At 37.2% G+C, this 16,679-nt stretch overlaps 1 protein-coding gene across 1 annotated transcript in view; it reads right to left on the reverse strand.

Annotated features, from left to right (window-relative positions):
* Window positions 1-16,679, reverse strand: part of GRID1 (glutamate ionotropic receptor delta type subunit 1) — a 315,745-nt gene that overhangs the window by 85,878 nt on the left and 213,188 nt on the right. Inside the window, exons 5-6 of the mRNA XM_009637022.1 lie at window positions 12,842-13,003; window positions 11,442-11,561 (exon numbers count right to left, since the gene is read on the reverse strand). Of these exons, the coding sequence (XP_009635317.1) occupies window positions 11,442-11,561; window positions 12,842-13,003 (282 nt within the window). The remainder of the gene's footprint in view (window positions 1-11,441; window positions 11,562-12,841; window positions 13,004-16,679) is intronic.

A 16,679-nucleotide genomic window follows, 5' to 3' on the forward strand; every position in this document is an offset into this window, starting at 1 on the left:
TTATTTTCCAAAGCAGAGTCCCTCTGTGGCAGACACAAAGGTTTTTGTGATGGTGGCTCTGACTTTTCACAGATGACTCCGCTGTCAGATAAGAATTGCTCTCATATCCTCATCACACTGTCCGATATTGAACTACATTATACTCAACAAATTCACCCGAATGATCACACCAAGTCAGCAACGGGGTGATCACTGCGTGATTTGCGGGGATGCTGAGTGTCCCTACCCCCGTGGCTGGGTCAGTAATGCACCGCCTTGAAGCACAAAGGACGTGGCTACAGAGATGTTTTGCCTGCAGCGTATTTGTCAAACAGAGACCTAGCACTGCGGTAAGCTCTCTCTTGTGAACCTGAAAAATCATAATAAATTATACTGAAAAACTAATGTAATTGCAATAATTGTTCTAAAGCCAAAACTACTTAATGCCTTAAAATTTTGATTAATTCTGAAAAATGCCTCTCTATCCTAACTTGAACTCCTTTCCTTATGAAATCTGACTCTCACCGAAAGCTGAATATATTAACGAAAGGCAATCCAATCCATATTTTCCATTTGCTCTTCTCTACTGGCTGCAATAAATGCCTGTTTTGCGCTGCATCTTGGGAATGAAAGAAATAGAGAAAGATCATGGTATATGAGTAATTAAAAAAATTCAGATCAGCAGGAGTCATCTTGGATAAAGTGCTATGAAGGTAGTAAGTCATGGTTGACATAGTAGAATTAATAACGCACAGAAGGCTTGTAATACCACCCATAGGCAAAATATACAGAAATACACTACATAAATAATGAAAACATATATGAAAACTTCTCCCTTTCTTCTTCTGAGATTTAACACTAGGCATTTCTTTACATTTTTTTTCTTTTTTATTAAATCAAACCATAGTTAAAATAACATTGTTATAGATCTTGGAACTATTCTTCTGTCTTTGCCCAAACCCTCCATTGAGATTCAAAATAGGACCAGAGAGGAAACCAGTACTGATTTGAATCCTGCTCCATCATATTGATTTGTGGAATGGGTGGCACCTATTTCATCTCTCAGCTCATTGTACGACTTCATGTTGTGTTCTATTAAAAAGTTGTGGTTAGGCAGCACAGAGGAAGGTACCGATTTTTCAGAGCCAGGTTGCACATGGGGTCACACTGAATTGCTTGCTGAAATAGGGGAGATTGTGGCTTCTGTGGAGGCAAATGACTGTCCTCGAGAGAGAGAAGTTTCCAGGGTGCAGGACACAATACACAAGGGAGGACCTTGTAGCTGGGGATGAAACTGGGGGATGCGTGAGAGGAAGAGAAGCAGACTCAGAGAGCCAGCTCCTGACATAAGAGATTCATCCTGAGATCCAGAGATGATCGGACATTTTCTTTTAATTAAGAAAGCCACTGCAATGTCCTGTAATGAGAGCCACACTAAAGTAGCAGACTCTGTGGGCTGTACCCTAGATTCAGACTCACTTTTTCATTTTAAGCCTGCTCAGCCAGCAAATCTGTGTTTTCTGCTTCACTGGTTACTGTGTCCCTATTTGTGTTCAAATGAAAGAAAAAAAAGCTCTAGACACTGAATGTCCCTTCAGTGAGTCTATCAAGGAAAACTCCTCCTCTGAACATTCAGAAACCAATCAGCACTAATGAAAAATAATAACAAAATCTCAGTGCACTTCCCCAATGCTCATAAAGGCAATATTTTGTGCTCTCGCTCACCCTAACAAAAACATGGAGTAACAACACTTGTTTCTCTTTAAAATCTATGGTGAAATTACCTTGTCATATCACTGAGTGAGTTCAAAAAGCCTAACAAGAAATACTTCACTCCCCATCATTTATTTTAAAACTTAGGAGAGAAGAAAGAAAAAAAAAAAAAAAAGCAGACAAAACTTCAGATTCAACTCCAGAAGTGAGCTGCTCCCTCCTCAAGCCTGAGCCGTGAGCAGCAGCATTTGTTACAGCCTAGCCTGAAAAACACCCCTCACACCGCATCTGCAGGCTATCCATCCCTCTCTTAGCAAACACCCTGGAGAAGTCCCAATGCTGAAATGTTCTCAAAACTTAGATTTTGATAGCATTTTTCTGTCAGGCTGGCAAAACTACAATAGCAGGTTTCTGAATGCACAACCACATGGTTTATGTATTACACAATAATAATACAGCTAACCGCCTGGGCCACTCTCGGTGTGACAAACCCATAGCCTCCAGGTGCTACTGAAATGTAAATAGCTACAGCGGCCTCGTAGATTGGTACTGAATGGCATCTTGAATGAGAGTGGCGAGAATGAGAGAGAGCTCAGTTTAGATTCAATACAGCTCAGACAGCAATCTTGCAAACCATTTACTAACTTATGCCTTACTGTATTATTAATCTTATGGCAGAATAAATTGCGCTTAGCTTTAAGAAAATTATAGATGGTGCTAGAACTACTCAAACTGAAATGTTCTCATACTATTAAATATCTTAAATATCTATTATTCTTTTCTTTTACTCTTCATTACATCCCCTTTCCAACAAAGCCCAATACCTATAAGTTCTTCAGACCTCATCAATAAACTCTATGGGACTTTGCAACTTACCTTTTCATAGAAAAGATATTGTTGCAAGTGAAGTAGATGTTGGCAGGCTGGAGCAGTTTTACTACATTAAAACAGCACTCTGTCTCAAAGAGATTTACTTCATGCATTTGAAGAATTACATGATTATAGATAGCGTCCTTCATCCAGTGATCTCAAAGCACAGCACAAAAATTAATAATGAATATGGAAAGACAGTTACACCACTGAGTTCTTCATGGCACCTTAAATTCAAAGGCAGAATACTCTACTGGCATCCTGCATGCTGTATGCTCTGTACAGTTCTGTTTATAAAATCCCTGTGGGCTTAAGGCATGCAATCAGATGCTTTTGCAACTTGCAATTTAATTTCAGAACAGGTATATAATAGTTCATGAGAGAATTTTGATTGCAAATGCGATTTGGCCACTTTAAGATATCAGGCTTCAGCTCTTCTACATGACACTTCTGCCTGGTTTACGCTGCACTAACAGGATGCTTTCTGAGCCTGGCCCCCATCTTCATGAAGCAAAAGCTGCGTGCATGGTCACTGTCAGCAAAGTACACCTCTTCTCTGTGAGATGCTACTCACCACTTCAGGTCCAGGTGTCATTGCAGGTTATTAACATTATTTTTAAAGCTCTGCATGACCTGGAGTCGGCCACCTAAGAAATCCCCTCTATCCCATTTTCCATTCACTCTAGTGGCAATTATATTTTTCACTTAAAATAGCCAGGGCATGGCTTCCTAGTGAAAACAGGGCGATTCATCTGATATTTGCTATTATCATTCCCAATAATCTCCATCAAAAGTGGATTTTGGCAAGCTTCCGTACCCAAGGGGTTTGTGTCGGGGGTTTTTTTGCCCATTGGGTCTAAGTGGAATTAATAGCTATTTCAGGCTGCGGCAACATATCAACAATTGTCTTTTTAAACAGTGTCAATATTTTTAATTCTCGTCGTTTTCTGCTCCTGTACCTCTTATGCTAGAAAATACTTCAAATATATGTATATAATACTCTATATTGCTTAAAGGGATATATTTTGTTGCCAACATACAACTTAAAACTGTGTCCTGTTAGCAACCACATTGTTGGGGAGCTCTATTATATATTTGCACATCACACTCATTAACATACTAAAAATACAGATATACTATAATCTGATAGCCTGTCACATAGATGTCATTCTCAGAAAGGATATTCTATTTTGAGAGTTATTATCTATGCCTGATACTGTCCCCACTCCATAAAAGGATGTTGTCTCAAAATGGAAAACAAGTTTTATTTTGTGACGCCTGTGTATTTTTACACAAGTATATAAATTCATTCACTCCTGTAGCAAGAGATATTGTGGTTCTGGACCAGGCATATTTTAGAATTCTTTCCTTGACACAGGCTCATGCTCATTCTAGACTGTACCTATTTTAAGGTAAAACTGACTGTTTTCTGTGTGGTCGACAATTTAAAGGCACCTCTGCCAGGAACTGGAACACAAGCAGGCAATCTCTGCCAAGTCCTGTTATTTCAGTGAATTAGCCAATACAGACAAAGAGGTTTAATCAGAACTCTGATGCCCTTTTGCACGTACCTTTCCAAAAGACTAAGTTGAGGAATTAAGGTTATTCTTTTTTTTTAAGTATAATGAAATTAAGGAACCAAGCCAAAGCAAGTCAGATAGTTTGTGGCACTTTGTGACGCAGAAGTTCCTTACGTCCCACATTTTGGCTGACCACTAAGATACCTTGCCATTAAATTTGTCTTCTGAAAACCTGCATGTGAAAGCATTTACTGGTATATAGTGATATAATCTGACACAAAATGGCAGAAAGAAAAGCAAAAATAGAAGGGGAATTTTAAATAACTTCTATTTCTGTTGTTTATTTTAATAGGACTAAACAGAAACCATAAAATCTTGTCATTTTTTTCTTAACAAAACTATGATGTAGCATGAACAAATATCTTAATTACTGGTATTTAAACATCCACTTTCTGACATATTGAATATATCAGAGGAATATACAGATGAAGACAACATAGTTATCCTGGATTTTAAAATCACTGCTAAAGTAAATTACTTCATAAACTATGATAGGCACCTACGTGTATTTGCAGTTTACCAAATGATATAAGACAGCAACAATAATTAGAGGAACTAAATGCATGTCAAACACTGCAGAAAGGAAACTGTGCATGGTCTCCCTCAACACAGAGTCCTTGCAACTGTCCTCGACACTGAAATCATGCTACAAATGAAGAGACGTTAGAACTCCTCAGTTTATGTACTTGTGAAGGCCAAGATGACATCTATTTGATTTGTTAGTTAAAATAATTCAGTGTGTATTCTGGTGTTATCATTAATACCTCTCAAAGTGATTTTGCTAAATGGACATTATGCTAAAAATCTAGTCTGACACTCAACAGAAAGTTCTGGTTTTGGTGTGATTTTTATACAACAATCATGATTCAAAGATATTTCTTAGGGCAGGAAATTAAAATAAAAAAAAAAAAAAGACTGTCCCTCTTTTGTGGTGTAGTGGGCTTATTGCCTTTGCTCAAGACTGATACTGTCCAAAAGAGAATAACCAATCAGCTCTGTCTTTGGATTTCCAAAAAGGTAAAAAGAATTTGTGAAACTTTTTTCAAATGTTTTCTATTTTCTTTGGTGTCAAGTTCAGAAAATCTTGACCTGTTTCCCTATGAAAATAAATTTTTCTTCATAATGTACACACTTGAGCACGGAATTCTTCATAAGCTGAGCTACAGAAAGGGGCTTTGTCTTCATCCCATACTAAACACTCTCCTAGGATCCATCAATAAATTATAGGAGCTTTGATGAAACCTCCATAATTAAAGATGTAACTGGTTTTTTTAGAAGGCTGGTTTTAACATTCTTAATAATCCAATTTTATTCAATATTGCATACTTGTTAAAAAAGGAGAATGTTATACCCAAGATTCATTATAAACTGGTAAGTATGACGTAGTATGTGACTTATGAATTAAACAGGATTTCTAAACATACAGGCAGCAACGCATGTGGGCTGTGGAAACTTCAGCAGCGTCCTAATTGCTGTTGGTATCCTGGCCCTGCTCTAACTCAGATATGGCTGCTTTTTAAATCCAGCCTCAAGCTTCATGCTGTGAAAATGTCATATAAACAGCTGAACAGTCTTCTAAAGGAGAAGACCAGCATGATCTTATGCTTGGAGGAATTCCAACAGAAATTTGCAAGACATCCCTTTTACTCCGGGTTGACACTGGTATAATTTGCAAATACATTCAGCATTTTGTGTTTGCAAATACAAGTAACAGTTTACACAAAAGCATGGGTCCCATTGGCAATGCTTTCCAAAAACATAAAATAAAATAAAAAAAACTTAAAAAAACTATGTAGCACATATTTGCAACAAAAAAAATGCATTTCTAAACTTGCTTACCTACTTTTCAGTTAGAAAGTGTAATACTTACAGCTATAATCTTACAATGAAAGCACACAGAACATAACATATTTCAATTAAAAAAAACCTAACCAGTTTTCAGAACTCGGGCAAACAGGGATCCCACTTCATTTCAGAAATATTACTCAGGTTCATCACATTTCTTCTCTAATGTTCTTCTATAGTTTAAAAATTGATCATAGCTATTTCCTATACATTGTATTTTTCACCATGAATAATTCAACTTAGGGAATTTGCAAGGAATGCATTTATTTTCACTCCTCACATCCATCTTGTACAGAAAATTACAACTAAAAATGAAGGAAGTTTATTATTTTGAGTAAAATATTCCAGATTTTTCTTCCGTTTGACACAATCTATTTTTAGGGTGAATTGCAACACTCTTTTACCAAATTATTCTACCATGACACTCAATCAACTCAAGCAGAAAGAGAAAGTTAACCCAAATGTAACTATGTGGAAACCGTATTTTATCCAGAATGAGAGGGCTATTAGCCCTTCCCTTTGCAAGGTAACAGGGGATCTTCAGTCATCACAAGTCGCCAAGACTTCAGTCTTACATTTCAGCTGAAAGATACCTTGCCAACACAGATTAAACCAAATTACTATACCCAAGTGTGTGTTTATGAAGTGCTCAAGCAGGAGGCAGGCATCTGTTTTACAGCTAAAGTCAGGCAATTTAGTTATGCATTTTTCCATATGAGTAAAACTGATTCAATTACAGTAGTAACCACCTAAAATCATTCTCTTCAGGATATATCTTTTAGCAGCATGTGATGTGACTGCAATATTCACTTAATATTAGAGACCCCTAAAAATACAGTTCCTTTTTGCATTGAATAAGAAGCATAGGATTTCTCATGATGATGATGATGAGATTCTGTCTAAAAGTAATGATCCCAATTAAAGCACTGTATCAGACTTCAAAAATGGGGTTTCAACAACTGTGAAACATATCACAAAGCTACTTACAGTGACTTTTGCAATCTGCCTCAGAAGTGCTGGAGGAAACAAGTATGACTTTTCATGAAACAGATGATATTTCAAGAAAATCTAATTTAAAAAAATGAAAACATACCAACTGATAGAAATGAATAACCAATGGTAAACATTATCATTTTGAACAGAATGTTTCTTATGAAATACAGTATGTGTGTAAACCATTAATTAAGTCCTCATTACAGCAAGCTTGGGAAAGGATTGCAGATTGCTTTATAAAAAAATATGATCCCTGTCATAAAATAAACTAAATAACAATATCATTTCACTCTTACAGAAGATCTTCCTGGCAAGGATGAAGATAATCATAAAGCTCCTTACAGGCATTATCTAACTAAGCCTAATCCCATCCCTACAAGGGCAGTTAGCTGTTGCGATATTCCCTGCGTACATAGGCAAGCGAGAACAAATAGGTTTACACCTCAAGAGCTCCCTTGAGTTATAGAGCTGCTAGGAATACCACCCTGGAGTCCTGACTCCCTTATTTTTGCTCTCACAGCTGGATCATTGAACTATTATATTGTGTGGAATCTACTCAAGTGCAGAAACATAATATGAACCAGCTTAGATGTTTTGAAAGTTGCAGCAAGGCTTTCATTAATAAGAACTAATAATATAGATGGTCAATAAGGAGGAAATTAACATAGTCCGGACCACCTTTCCCATTTCATGTCCTTTGTACTGTGGAAGTGGGATATAGTTCTCCACTGAAAATTCCAAACAGGCTCTGAAGCAATGGTCTCATACAACTAGGACTACACAGGTTTTAATACTATGATTCATTCAATTTCTTAATATTAACAGCTAAATGTTTTTGCTAGAGCCTTTTTTTTTTTTTCTATCAGACTTTAAAACTTTGTACAAAGCAGGCAAGTACCCTCAACTCCATGCTACAGATGGGGACAGTGAGCCAATGAAGCAAAATGATGTCCCGATCGCTCCCAGCCACTGCCAGTGCTGGGAATGAACCACAGGCTCAGGAAGCTTAAGGTAGAAGACATAAAAATGTAAATATACAAGAGAGGCTTTACGCATCCATGTAGGTAAAAAAAAATATTCATAAAGGACTAATAAATAAGAATTTAAAAGAGAAGAAAAAAGAAAGAAGCATGCTGGTAACTCTAAATTCAGAGGAAGACCATTCACTGGTGAGTAACTCAGTAATTCCAGAAGTTAAGGCAGGTGCCGAATTTGATGCATACACACACCCTCTTTATATCCTGTTCTTTTCCTTTCTTTTTTTTTAAATATACAGATGCTCAGGTTGCTATTTTTAAAGGTGTTTACAGACCTTAGGAACATAAATCACGCTGGCAATCGTCAAGCACCAGGCATTTAAGCCTTTTCAGTTTCTCTGACAATTTTATCCTTCAGCTTTCAAATGCCCTGATAAGTCACCACACTGATCGCTTTTATTTTTAAGCATGAACGCACCATGCTTTCTCAACCTCCACATGCACACAGTCAAAAGAAGGCAATCACCTGAGCCTTTTGTAAAGCAAGGTGGTATAGCTTAAGGGACATGCCCTGTTCTTTTATGTTTAAACCGAAGAAATGAGAACATTTTCCAAAGTTTCCCTTTCACTAAAGTATGCCCAAACAAAGGAAGAAGAAAACACACACACAAAATCCACAAAATCCACTATCAGCCTTTACCACAAAAATATGGTGTTAGACTTGTGGAATAAAGGAGAAGGTATACACTAAGCGAGCAAATATATATTGACTTGCACTCCTAACTCAATCACAGCTAGTGGAAGGAACAATTGTCTGCAGAAAGACCAGACTGGGAAGAGTCAAGATGCCTCTACAGAAAGGCCCTGAAAATTCCTGCCAGATTTGGGTTACTGTCTTGGATGTCCTCCTAGGAGTCTTTCTGGTGGAAATGATCTCCAAGAAACTTTCTAAGGGACGTTGAGTATTAAAAGTCCACTAGCTTTTGACTGGATTCCCTGTAAGGCTCAACACTCAATGTTGTACTTCTTTGCCCTACTTTGTCACAGAACCTAAGTGCAAAGGTTTTTTGTAGGGGCAGGGCAGGGGTGAATAGCTCCAGATGCTCTCCATATAGAGGAAAAGAAAACCATGCAGAACCAACCCTCTGTTTTTCACCACAAATGCGTTCCTCCACAGCTAGACCTGAGGAAAGGCTGGTATGGAAACAACTGACAATAAATCAGAATTGATCTCTCACTCAAGTAATATGAATGAGACAAGCATGACTTCCTGGGCTTTTAAAAGTACTTCTGAGCTGTAACATATTTTTGCTGCAATAATAAAAAGTCAGGCTGTCCAAATAATTGAATACCAGTAGTTCCATGGTAATTTTGCTCTAAGAAATATCATCTCTTCCAAGTTCTTCTATAGACTTCTCTAGCATATTACTGACTTTTTACTCTCTCTCTATATTAAGCTAAAAAGATAATTTTCAGAACTTGCTTTTAGGTGGGAGAAGTATTCCAAAGCCAGTAACTTTTTACCCATTTAGAATTATATTCCCTTTCATTTTGGGAACTGTATAATGTTCTGCATTAAACATCCAAAAAGTTAAGCCATTCTACATTAACCAACTAATCCTAAAGTAACATATTAGGGATCAAAAGTGATCAGTAGTTATCAGTTTAACCGTTTTAGCAATTTTACCTATTTTTTTTGCCCTGTTGTAGCTTTTGATTGACATTTTAGCTGTCTCCACTTCACACATGTGGATGATATCTCAATTTGGTCAGTGTGCTACACATACTGAAATGAGAGCTTTTGTACATGTGTTACCATATTTGAAATGTACATTAGAAAAAAAAAGTACTAATGTATATTCACACATCTTAATTTCCCTTTAAGGCCTCAAACCTGTTTTGAGTGTGATGATAGCAATTTTACTGAAAGGTAAATTGAAGCATAAAGCGATTACGTGACTTATTCAAAGTCACCTGGGAATTCTGTAACAAAATGGAACCAAACTCCAACGCCCCATGGCATCCATCTGCTAGGGATAACAGAGCACTGACAGGACACTCATGCTTTCTGTAGTGGCAGCTAGAAACACAGCAGGAAACACACAGTCCACAGCATCTCACATGGCATCGGACACTTCTGGTTTGCATACTTCTGCGTAAAGGGAGGTTCATACTTCTGTTTATGAACCTGAATGGCTTCCCAGACCTCCTAAGCCAACTCTGTTCTCTTAAATAGGCAACACTGTTTCCAAAATTAGATAATTTTTCATCATTCAGGTAGCGTTTGGAAGTTAGAGTTCCTCATTTGCAGTAGAAATCTTCTAGAAATGAAAGTGGACTGAGAAATAGCCTTTTCTGACCGTTACAATACAGGAGGGTGCCTAGCCAGTCTGAAGTCTTCAGAGACATTTTTTCTCAACAGAAGTTTTTCAATTATATCTCCTGGTGCTTTATGCATTTCAAATACTTCTCTTCCTTCTGTTGAATTCTAACAGATATTGCAAGCCTTTGGCTCCCTGTCCAGAATCCTCGTACCAATCTAGACTCTGAAAGAATCTCAGGTTTAGCTGTTTAAGATGATAATGTAAACACAACTTATTTGCTTGTTTGTTCCATTTAGGGTCATGTAATTCAGGTGAATCAAAACAAACACAGAAACCAATGGTCAAATGAAAACAGAAAATGTCATAAATTTTAATTCTTCATGGAATCCTCTTTGTTCAGCTCTGCTTAATGTAGGACCCACTGACCATACAGTGGCAATGCCTGTATTTCAACCAGTTGACCAGTTTAGGGACATTTCGTAGCTTGGGTTCCAATGGGAATCTCCCTGTTCAGTTGAGAGTTTCAGGTATTTTCCGAGCATACCCTCTGCATTAACATGTTCCTACTTGCCTTCTCAGCCCATGACAATTTACGTTAGTAACCCCATGGAGCCACTCTAAATGCCTTCTAATCCCCATCAGTCCTTGTTCCACAAGCTACCATTGATAGGTCATCTTTTACTTTACACAATATAGCATCATCCATTTTGGAAATTACCTTCTCTAGAGGTTTTATTTATTTATCTCAAATTCTTGCAGCAGGTATACTTTGAAACATCTTGTGTCTTTAGGTAATTTATATTCTCAGTTAGCTTCCTTACTAAGACAAGTGCCAGTTACATCAATTATATCTTAATTAACAATAAAGTACATGAGCAGAATTGTGCAGCCTTCACTATTTATGTCCACAGTATCATTATGGCACTGCATCGTTACCACACATATGGAAACAATTTGCCTTGCTAGGACTCCTGCCTACCAATATAAAATTAGATTTCAAGATTTAAGTGTGTAAGGTATTAGAAAATATTTTTCTTACAGTAAATTTCTTCTGCAGTGTAGCACTAATTCATTCCTAAAGAATTACATTTTCTCCTGTGAAGTAGAAAGTATATCATTTAGAGGAAAACAAAAGAGAGAAAGAAGCAGCATATCTTTACCCTCCGCACATCTTTGCCAAATGTTTCGCTGTAGCTAGTGCCCAGTATTTCAAATTGAACATAGGGGTTGGCGCCATCTTCTCTGAACTCCATAACACCAGTAAGCCCAGTTATATGGCCCTAAAGAAACAAATTTCAGAAATTTCAGAATAGAACAAATTTGTCTTTATAAACACTCCTCTTCATTAAAGGTATGCCAAATCTGCTTTGAAATTGTTTACAGTGAATTTAAATGTGGCAATTACATGTCCAATAGCTCAAACATAGTGCCAGACAAAAGCTTTTTTTTTTTTTTTTTTTTAGAAAATTACTTTAGCATTAACATATCCACTGTGTGGAAAAAGAAAAACATCAGATCTCAGGTCTTCAAAGTTCACAGAGATAGACCCCAAAGAAAAGGAGGAGTTTGGTGGACCCTGAGGCGACAGCCCTTTTGGGGTAACTGAGGGCAACAGGTTCAATCCTGGGGTCGAATACAAAGGCATGAACTCCAACTCCAAAAGATAGAGTGTATGCCTGCTGTGCTCCCAAGAGAGGCATGAAGAAAAGATAAAGTTTTAAGTATTATGAAAACCTCTCTGTGAAAGTATCACAGAGTTTGATTTGTGGTTTGTAGCAAAGAAGCTTGAAATGACACTAAAGTTTGAATTGGCAACAAAGGATGGCGTTATTAGGACTGATCAGAGTGTAACATAACACTTGATCGAACTGCATCATTTTACTAAAGGAAAACCATCAATATATATGGGGAAACAGGGCTTTTTTTTCTGAATAATTGCTAAAGTTAGTATAGTAAAAATTAGTATTTTTTTCCACTAGTATTTGCGATCAAATAACTTTCATACAAGAAGTTACCATGCATCTGCAAAGCCACAGTCCATATCTGAGTAATTCAACATGCTGCAAGACAGTGTAAATATAAGCGACAACTTAGCTAAATCAGATCTCTTTTGCTGTGGCCACAAATACTTATACAAATACTTACCAATGCTCAGCTAACTTATGAAGCTAGTTGAGCTGTAGTAAGTGGAACTTAAGTCTTAAACCTTATCGTTCATTGGTGCCTTGAGCTCCTTTATTTCTTCTCTTGGGAAATTATTATGATGCACGCACATGTCAATGTATGACTTCCTAATCACACTACCTCCACAGAAGGTAGCTATGAGAACAACAGGAGTAGAACACGCACCACTGAAGCAACACTGCAGTGTGTGTAATTTGTTTGTAATAAATCATTTGCTTTTTTAATAGCTGTATATCATGCCTGGTAGTTGTAAATCACTTGCAATAAATCAAAGAAAAGTCGAATAGAGGTCACATACCTCTTCAAAAGCTAATCTCAAGTAAGAAGGAAGCAACTCTTTCAATTGCTCACACAATTGCGGTTTGTCTATTCTCACCTTCTTAATAGTCTCTAGCATGGATCGTCCTCCGTTCCAAGGCTTGGTGGATTTCCTCATGCAGTTCAGACTTGCCATGCTGTGCCATTTCCTGTCCTCCAGTTTTCTGTGGAAAGCATTGGCCAGCATGAGCACACTGTCGTACAGGTACAGGTTGGAAACCTGCGAACAATAAGAATGAGTCTCTGTTTATTTGAGCAGCCTTTCGAGGCAACTGTAAAAAGCAGCAGACAAACAAAAGAAAACAAAAGAAGACATAAGTAAATCTGGGTATATTTGACGTCTTCAGCAGTCAAGGCAATTCAGACAAATACCAGTGCTCGCTCCCACTTTCTTTCCTGCTTGGCACCAGGGCCCTTCTGGCCAAAGGACTGTGGCACACTTGCATTGCCTGTGCATTACCTACACCACTGCAATGCAGTGCTGTAAAGATGTAAAAGATCGCAGTTCAAATATAAACTCAAGCTATAGGAGGAGTACAGCTATCTATCAATGAAAGACAAGGGCTACTACTTTGTCAGTGCTTTCAGCAAGGAGAAAAAGATAAAGTGGAATTAAGTTCTTGTTCTTTCTGTTCATTTGAGCAGTCTCCTTGGTAATTTCTGGCACAGCAAAACATAGTACTAATGCAACAGTTTAGAACAGAGGGAGGAGAAATGACAGTATCATTTTGGTCTTATCATCTCTCTCCACCAAATATACAAGAGACTGGTTACTATTCTATTTTTTCTGGAGCTATTGATTTCAGCCTCCTTATTCTTCAGTTTACACGAGAGATAAAGAGAACAATAATTGACGACAAAGGCTCTAGTAAGACCATCACGCTAGTAATGCTCAACTATGTATTTCATTTTTCAAACCGAGACATGGCCAGCAATACAAGATCAGATCTTTGGCATGAAGTGGTATCCACCACAAGTGGTAAAACTTTAGCAGCAGAAGTCATCTGAGAGAAGTGATTTAAAAAAAATAATGGTACACTCCCCACCTGTTTCCAGACTTTGCATGCACTATTCTTCAAACCTGTGCACAGGTCCAGGCATATTGATTTACTCTTTACTAAACGGAAATCTCCATTTAGCATTGGTTTCCAGACACAGCTTTTTTATTATTATTATTATTGAAAAGATATTCTCTTAGCTGAAGGCTTTACTTATGATGATACACAAATTTGCCATTTATCTTCTGGATTTCTCTAATTCACTGTAGAAAATGGTGCCTAGAGACCAGGAAAGGGCTACATGTGGAAGTTAATGCAACTGCATACTTCCTATAAAAATGTCACTCAGCTGGGAAAGCTTAAACATAATTTACTGTTGCATCACTGGCTCCGAGTAAACTTCTGATCCTAATCTTCAGAACTAAGATCCTAATCTTCAGAAACAAAATGTTTCTTGTTTCATAACCTGGAGTTTGACACAAATTGAGAACTTAGGCACTTTGAAAAATCTTCTAGTGTAAGTAAATCTGAACGGAAGATACATAAACAAAAATTCATTTTGAAAGAATCAAAATAGGAAGAAAATACACAAAGAAGAGATTGAGGATACCCACTCATTTAAAAGACTAAATATATGAGATACTATCACTGAGAATCTCTCCCATCTGGTATTGCCATCTTCTTTCCCTTCTTTTCTTTCCAGCCTTCCTGAACAAGCAGTCCATGTTCCCTATATTTGCTATTTTATCCAGCTAATCCTCTTCCTTTTAAACTCTTTTAAAAGAGTTTCCAAAACGGCTACTTTCCAGATTTCCTCTCTTTTTAAGAAACGTAAATAAAGAGTTAAAGAGTCCCAGCAACTAAGTCTCATCTGCTCAGTTGCATTCATCTCCCTACTTTGCAGATATTTTCCAAACAAATTCAAATAAAACAACCAAGCAAATCCTTATTATTCAACATATCTTCTGTGTTAAGCTACTCTCCACAAAACAAAACCAAACCCCAAACCCACAAAATGAACCACCCCAAACCACACACCACAAAACCCACTTGCACAGATTTTACATGCATAAGGAAAGATGCCATTTCTTACGTGCCATCATGATCCCCTTTGCTCCCCACTGAATTTGATTTTACACCCTCACTTTTAACTGATAATTCATTGTCTGCTGCCTTGGAACCACCACAAATCAGAAATGCTTTGCATTTTGCCAGTTTGGCACGGTTCTTTTTCAGTTCTGGAAAACTGCAGCCTCATTCCCAAAACCAGTTTATTTGGTTTGCTAGCACAGACCTCTAGGGAAAAATGTAAGACGTACTTGGGTACATTGCTTTCCTTCTCTTTCTACTTTTTATGCTCTTAGAGAAGCCGCCACTGTTCTGCATGTATAAATGGACTGAAAGCTTGAGAGAACTGCTTTTGAGGATCTTAGTCTACATAACCATGCATCCAACTCAAATTACCTTATGCTGTAGAGCAAAACAAAACAATCTTGTGTTTACCAACTTAAACCTCATGGTTCAGTTAGACCTATAATGGATTTTGTATCACTATTGTCTCCTTATTTTCTTTAGAAAAAATTATATAAACTGAGTGACAGCAAGAAAGGGTCTGCACAAGAGGAGTTTCCCACTACTTACATCCTTCTGTCATACATCTGCAGATATGCACCAAGGCAGAAGAAAATGTTGCAGAGAACACAGCAAGTTACCTTTTACTTTGGAAAGAATATGCTGCACATCCTGTTGTACACACTTATCCACTGATATTTTGCCACTCCAGTTCTCTTCTGTTGAAAGCCTTGTCCAAAAAATGAGTATATGGTGCTTTTTAATCAGCAAAATTCCTTTTTTCATAAAATCATACTCTTGAGTATTTACTCAATTAAAAATGACATGCGTACATTACCACATTTTACCCCCTACTCACTGAAGAGTCAATAACCTATGGAAGAGTAAGATGAATTTTATTCGTACAATCAATACTTCTTTTTTAGAATAGAAAATATGCAAGCTAGGAAAAAAACAAGAGCAAAACCTCCACAACTGAGGCTGGATTTGTAATATTAAGAAAACAAATTATCTTTTTTTAACGTGTATTTGTTCAGTCTGCTAGTTAAGCCATAAATTAACACAGACTATAGAAGTCCACCCTATTAAAGGCAGAACCCTTTAAAATTTATAAAGCATGACTCAAGACATCTGGTTTTGCACAGTGATCAACATTCAGTGTGTTTATTTAAAACAGGAAGGATGTTCACATGATAGTATCAGTTTGGTAGTCCTCTAGGACAAGAGTCACTTCTCTGAAGCGCAAAAAAATAATCAAGAACAACAAAAAATATCCTGGTAACTTAGAAAATAACGTCCTTTTGATCCTTCACAGTGTGCAGAGCAAAACCCAGCTCCTGAACATCCACAGTAGTATAGATTGAATGTCTTAGCCTCATTCCAAATAGGAACTGGCTTTATGCTAGAAAACAGAATTACGGAACCAGGTCTAATCTGATATGTGAGTAGTTGTTGTGTGAGTGTAGCTGAACGGTCGATTCCTTCAATGCCTACACTAAGATATATTATTAAATTACTGCGAGGTATATTTTTATCTTCTTTTTTCCTAATTCCTTTCTGAGGCAGAAAAATAAGAATAATTAAATGCCTCAGATATGCTCCTCTTCTCAAAATAATATTCACTTTCTACCTGAATTCATTACTATGTATATATTTTCTTGTAGAAGAAAGTTACTTAAAACAAGACAAAGAAATTCTGGCCTGATCTCACAGTAAATCCAGGGCTATAACAATTTCCTCTGTTTTCTATTATATTCATTTTAATACAGCAAAATCTCTGCATATGTGCTAGATTGTATTTGCAACATGAATTTGCTGTAACCTCCA

This window comes from Egretta garzetta, unplaced genomic scaffold (assembly GCF_000687185.1).
Source record: "Egretta garzetta isolate BGI_Z169 unplaced genomic scaffold, ASM68718v1 scaffold204, whole genome shotgun sequence".
Classification (NCBI taxonomy): Eukaryota; Metazoa; Chordata; class Aves; order Pelecaniformes; family Ardeidae; genus Egretta; species Egretta garzetta.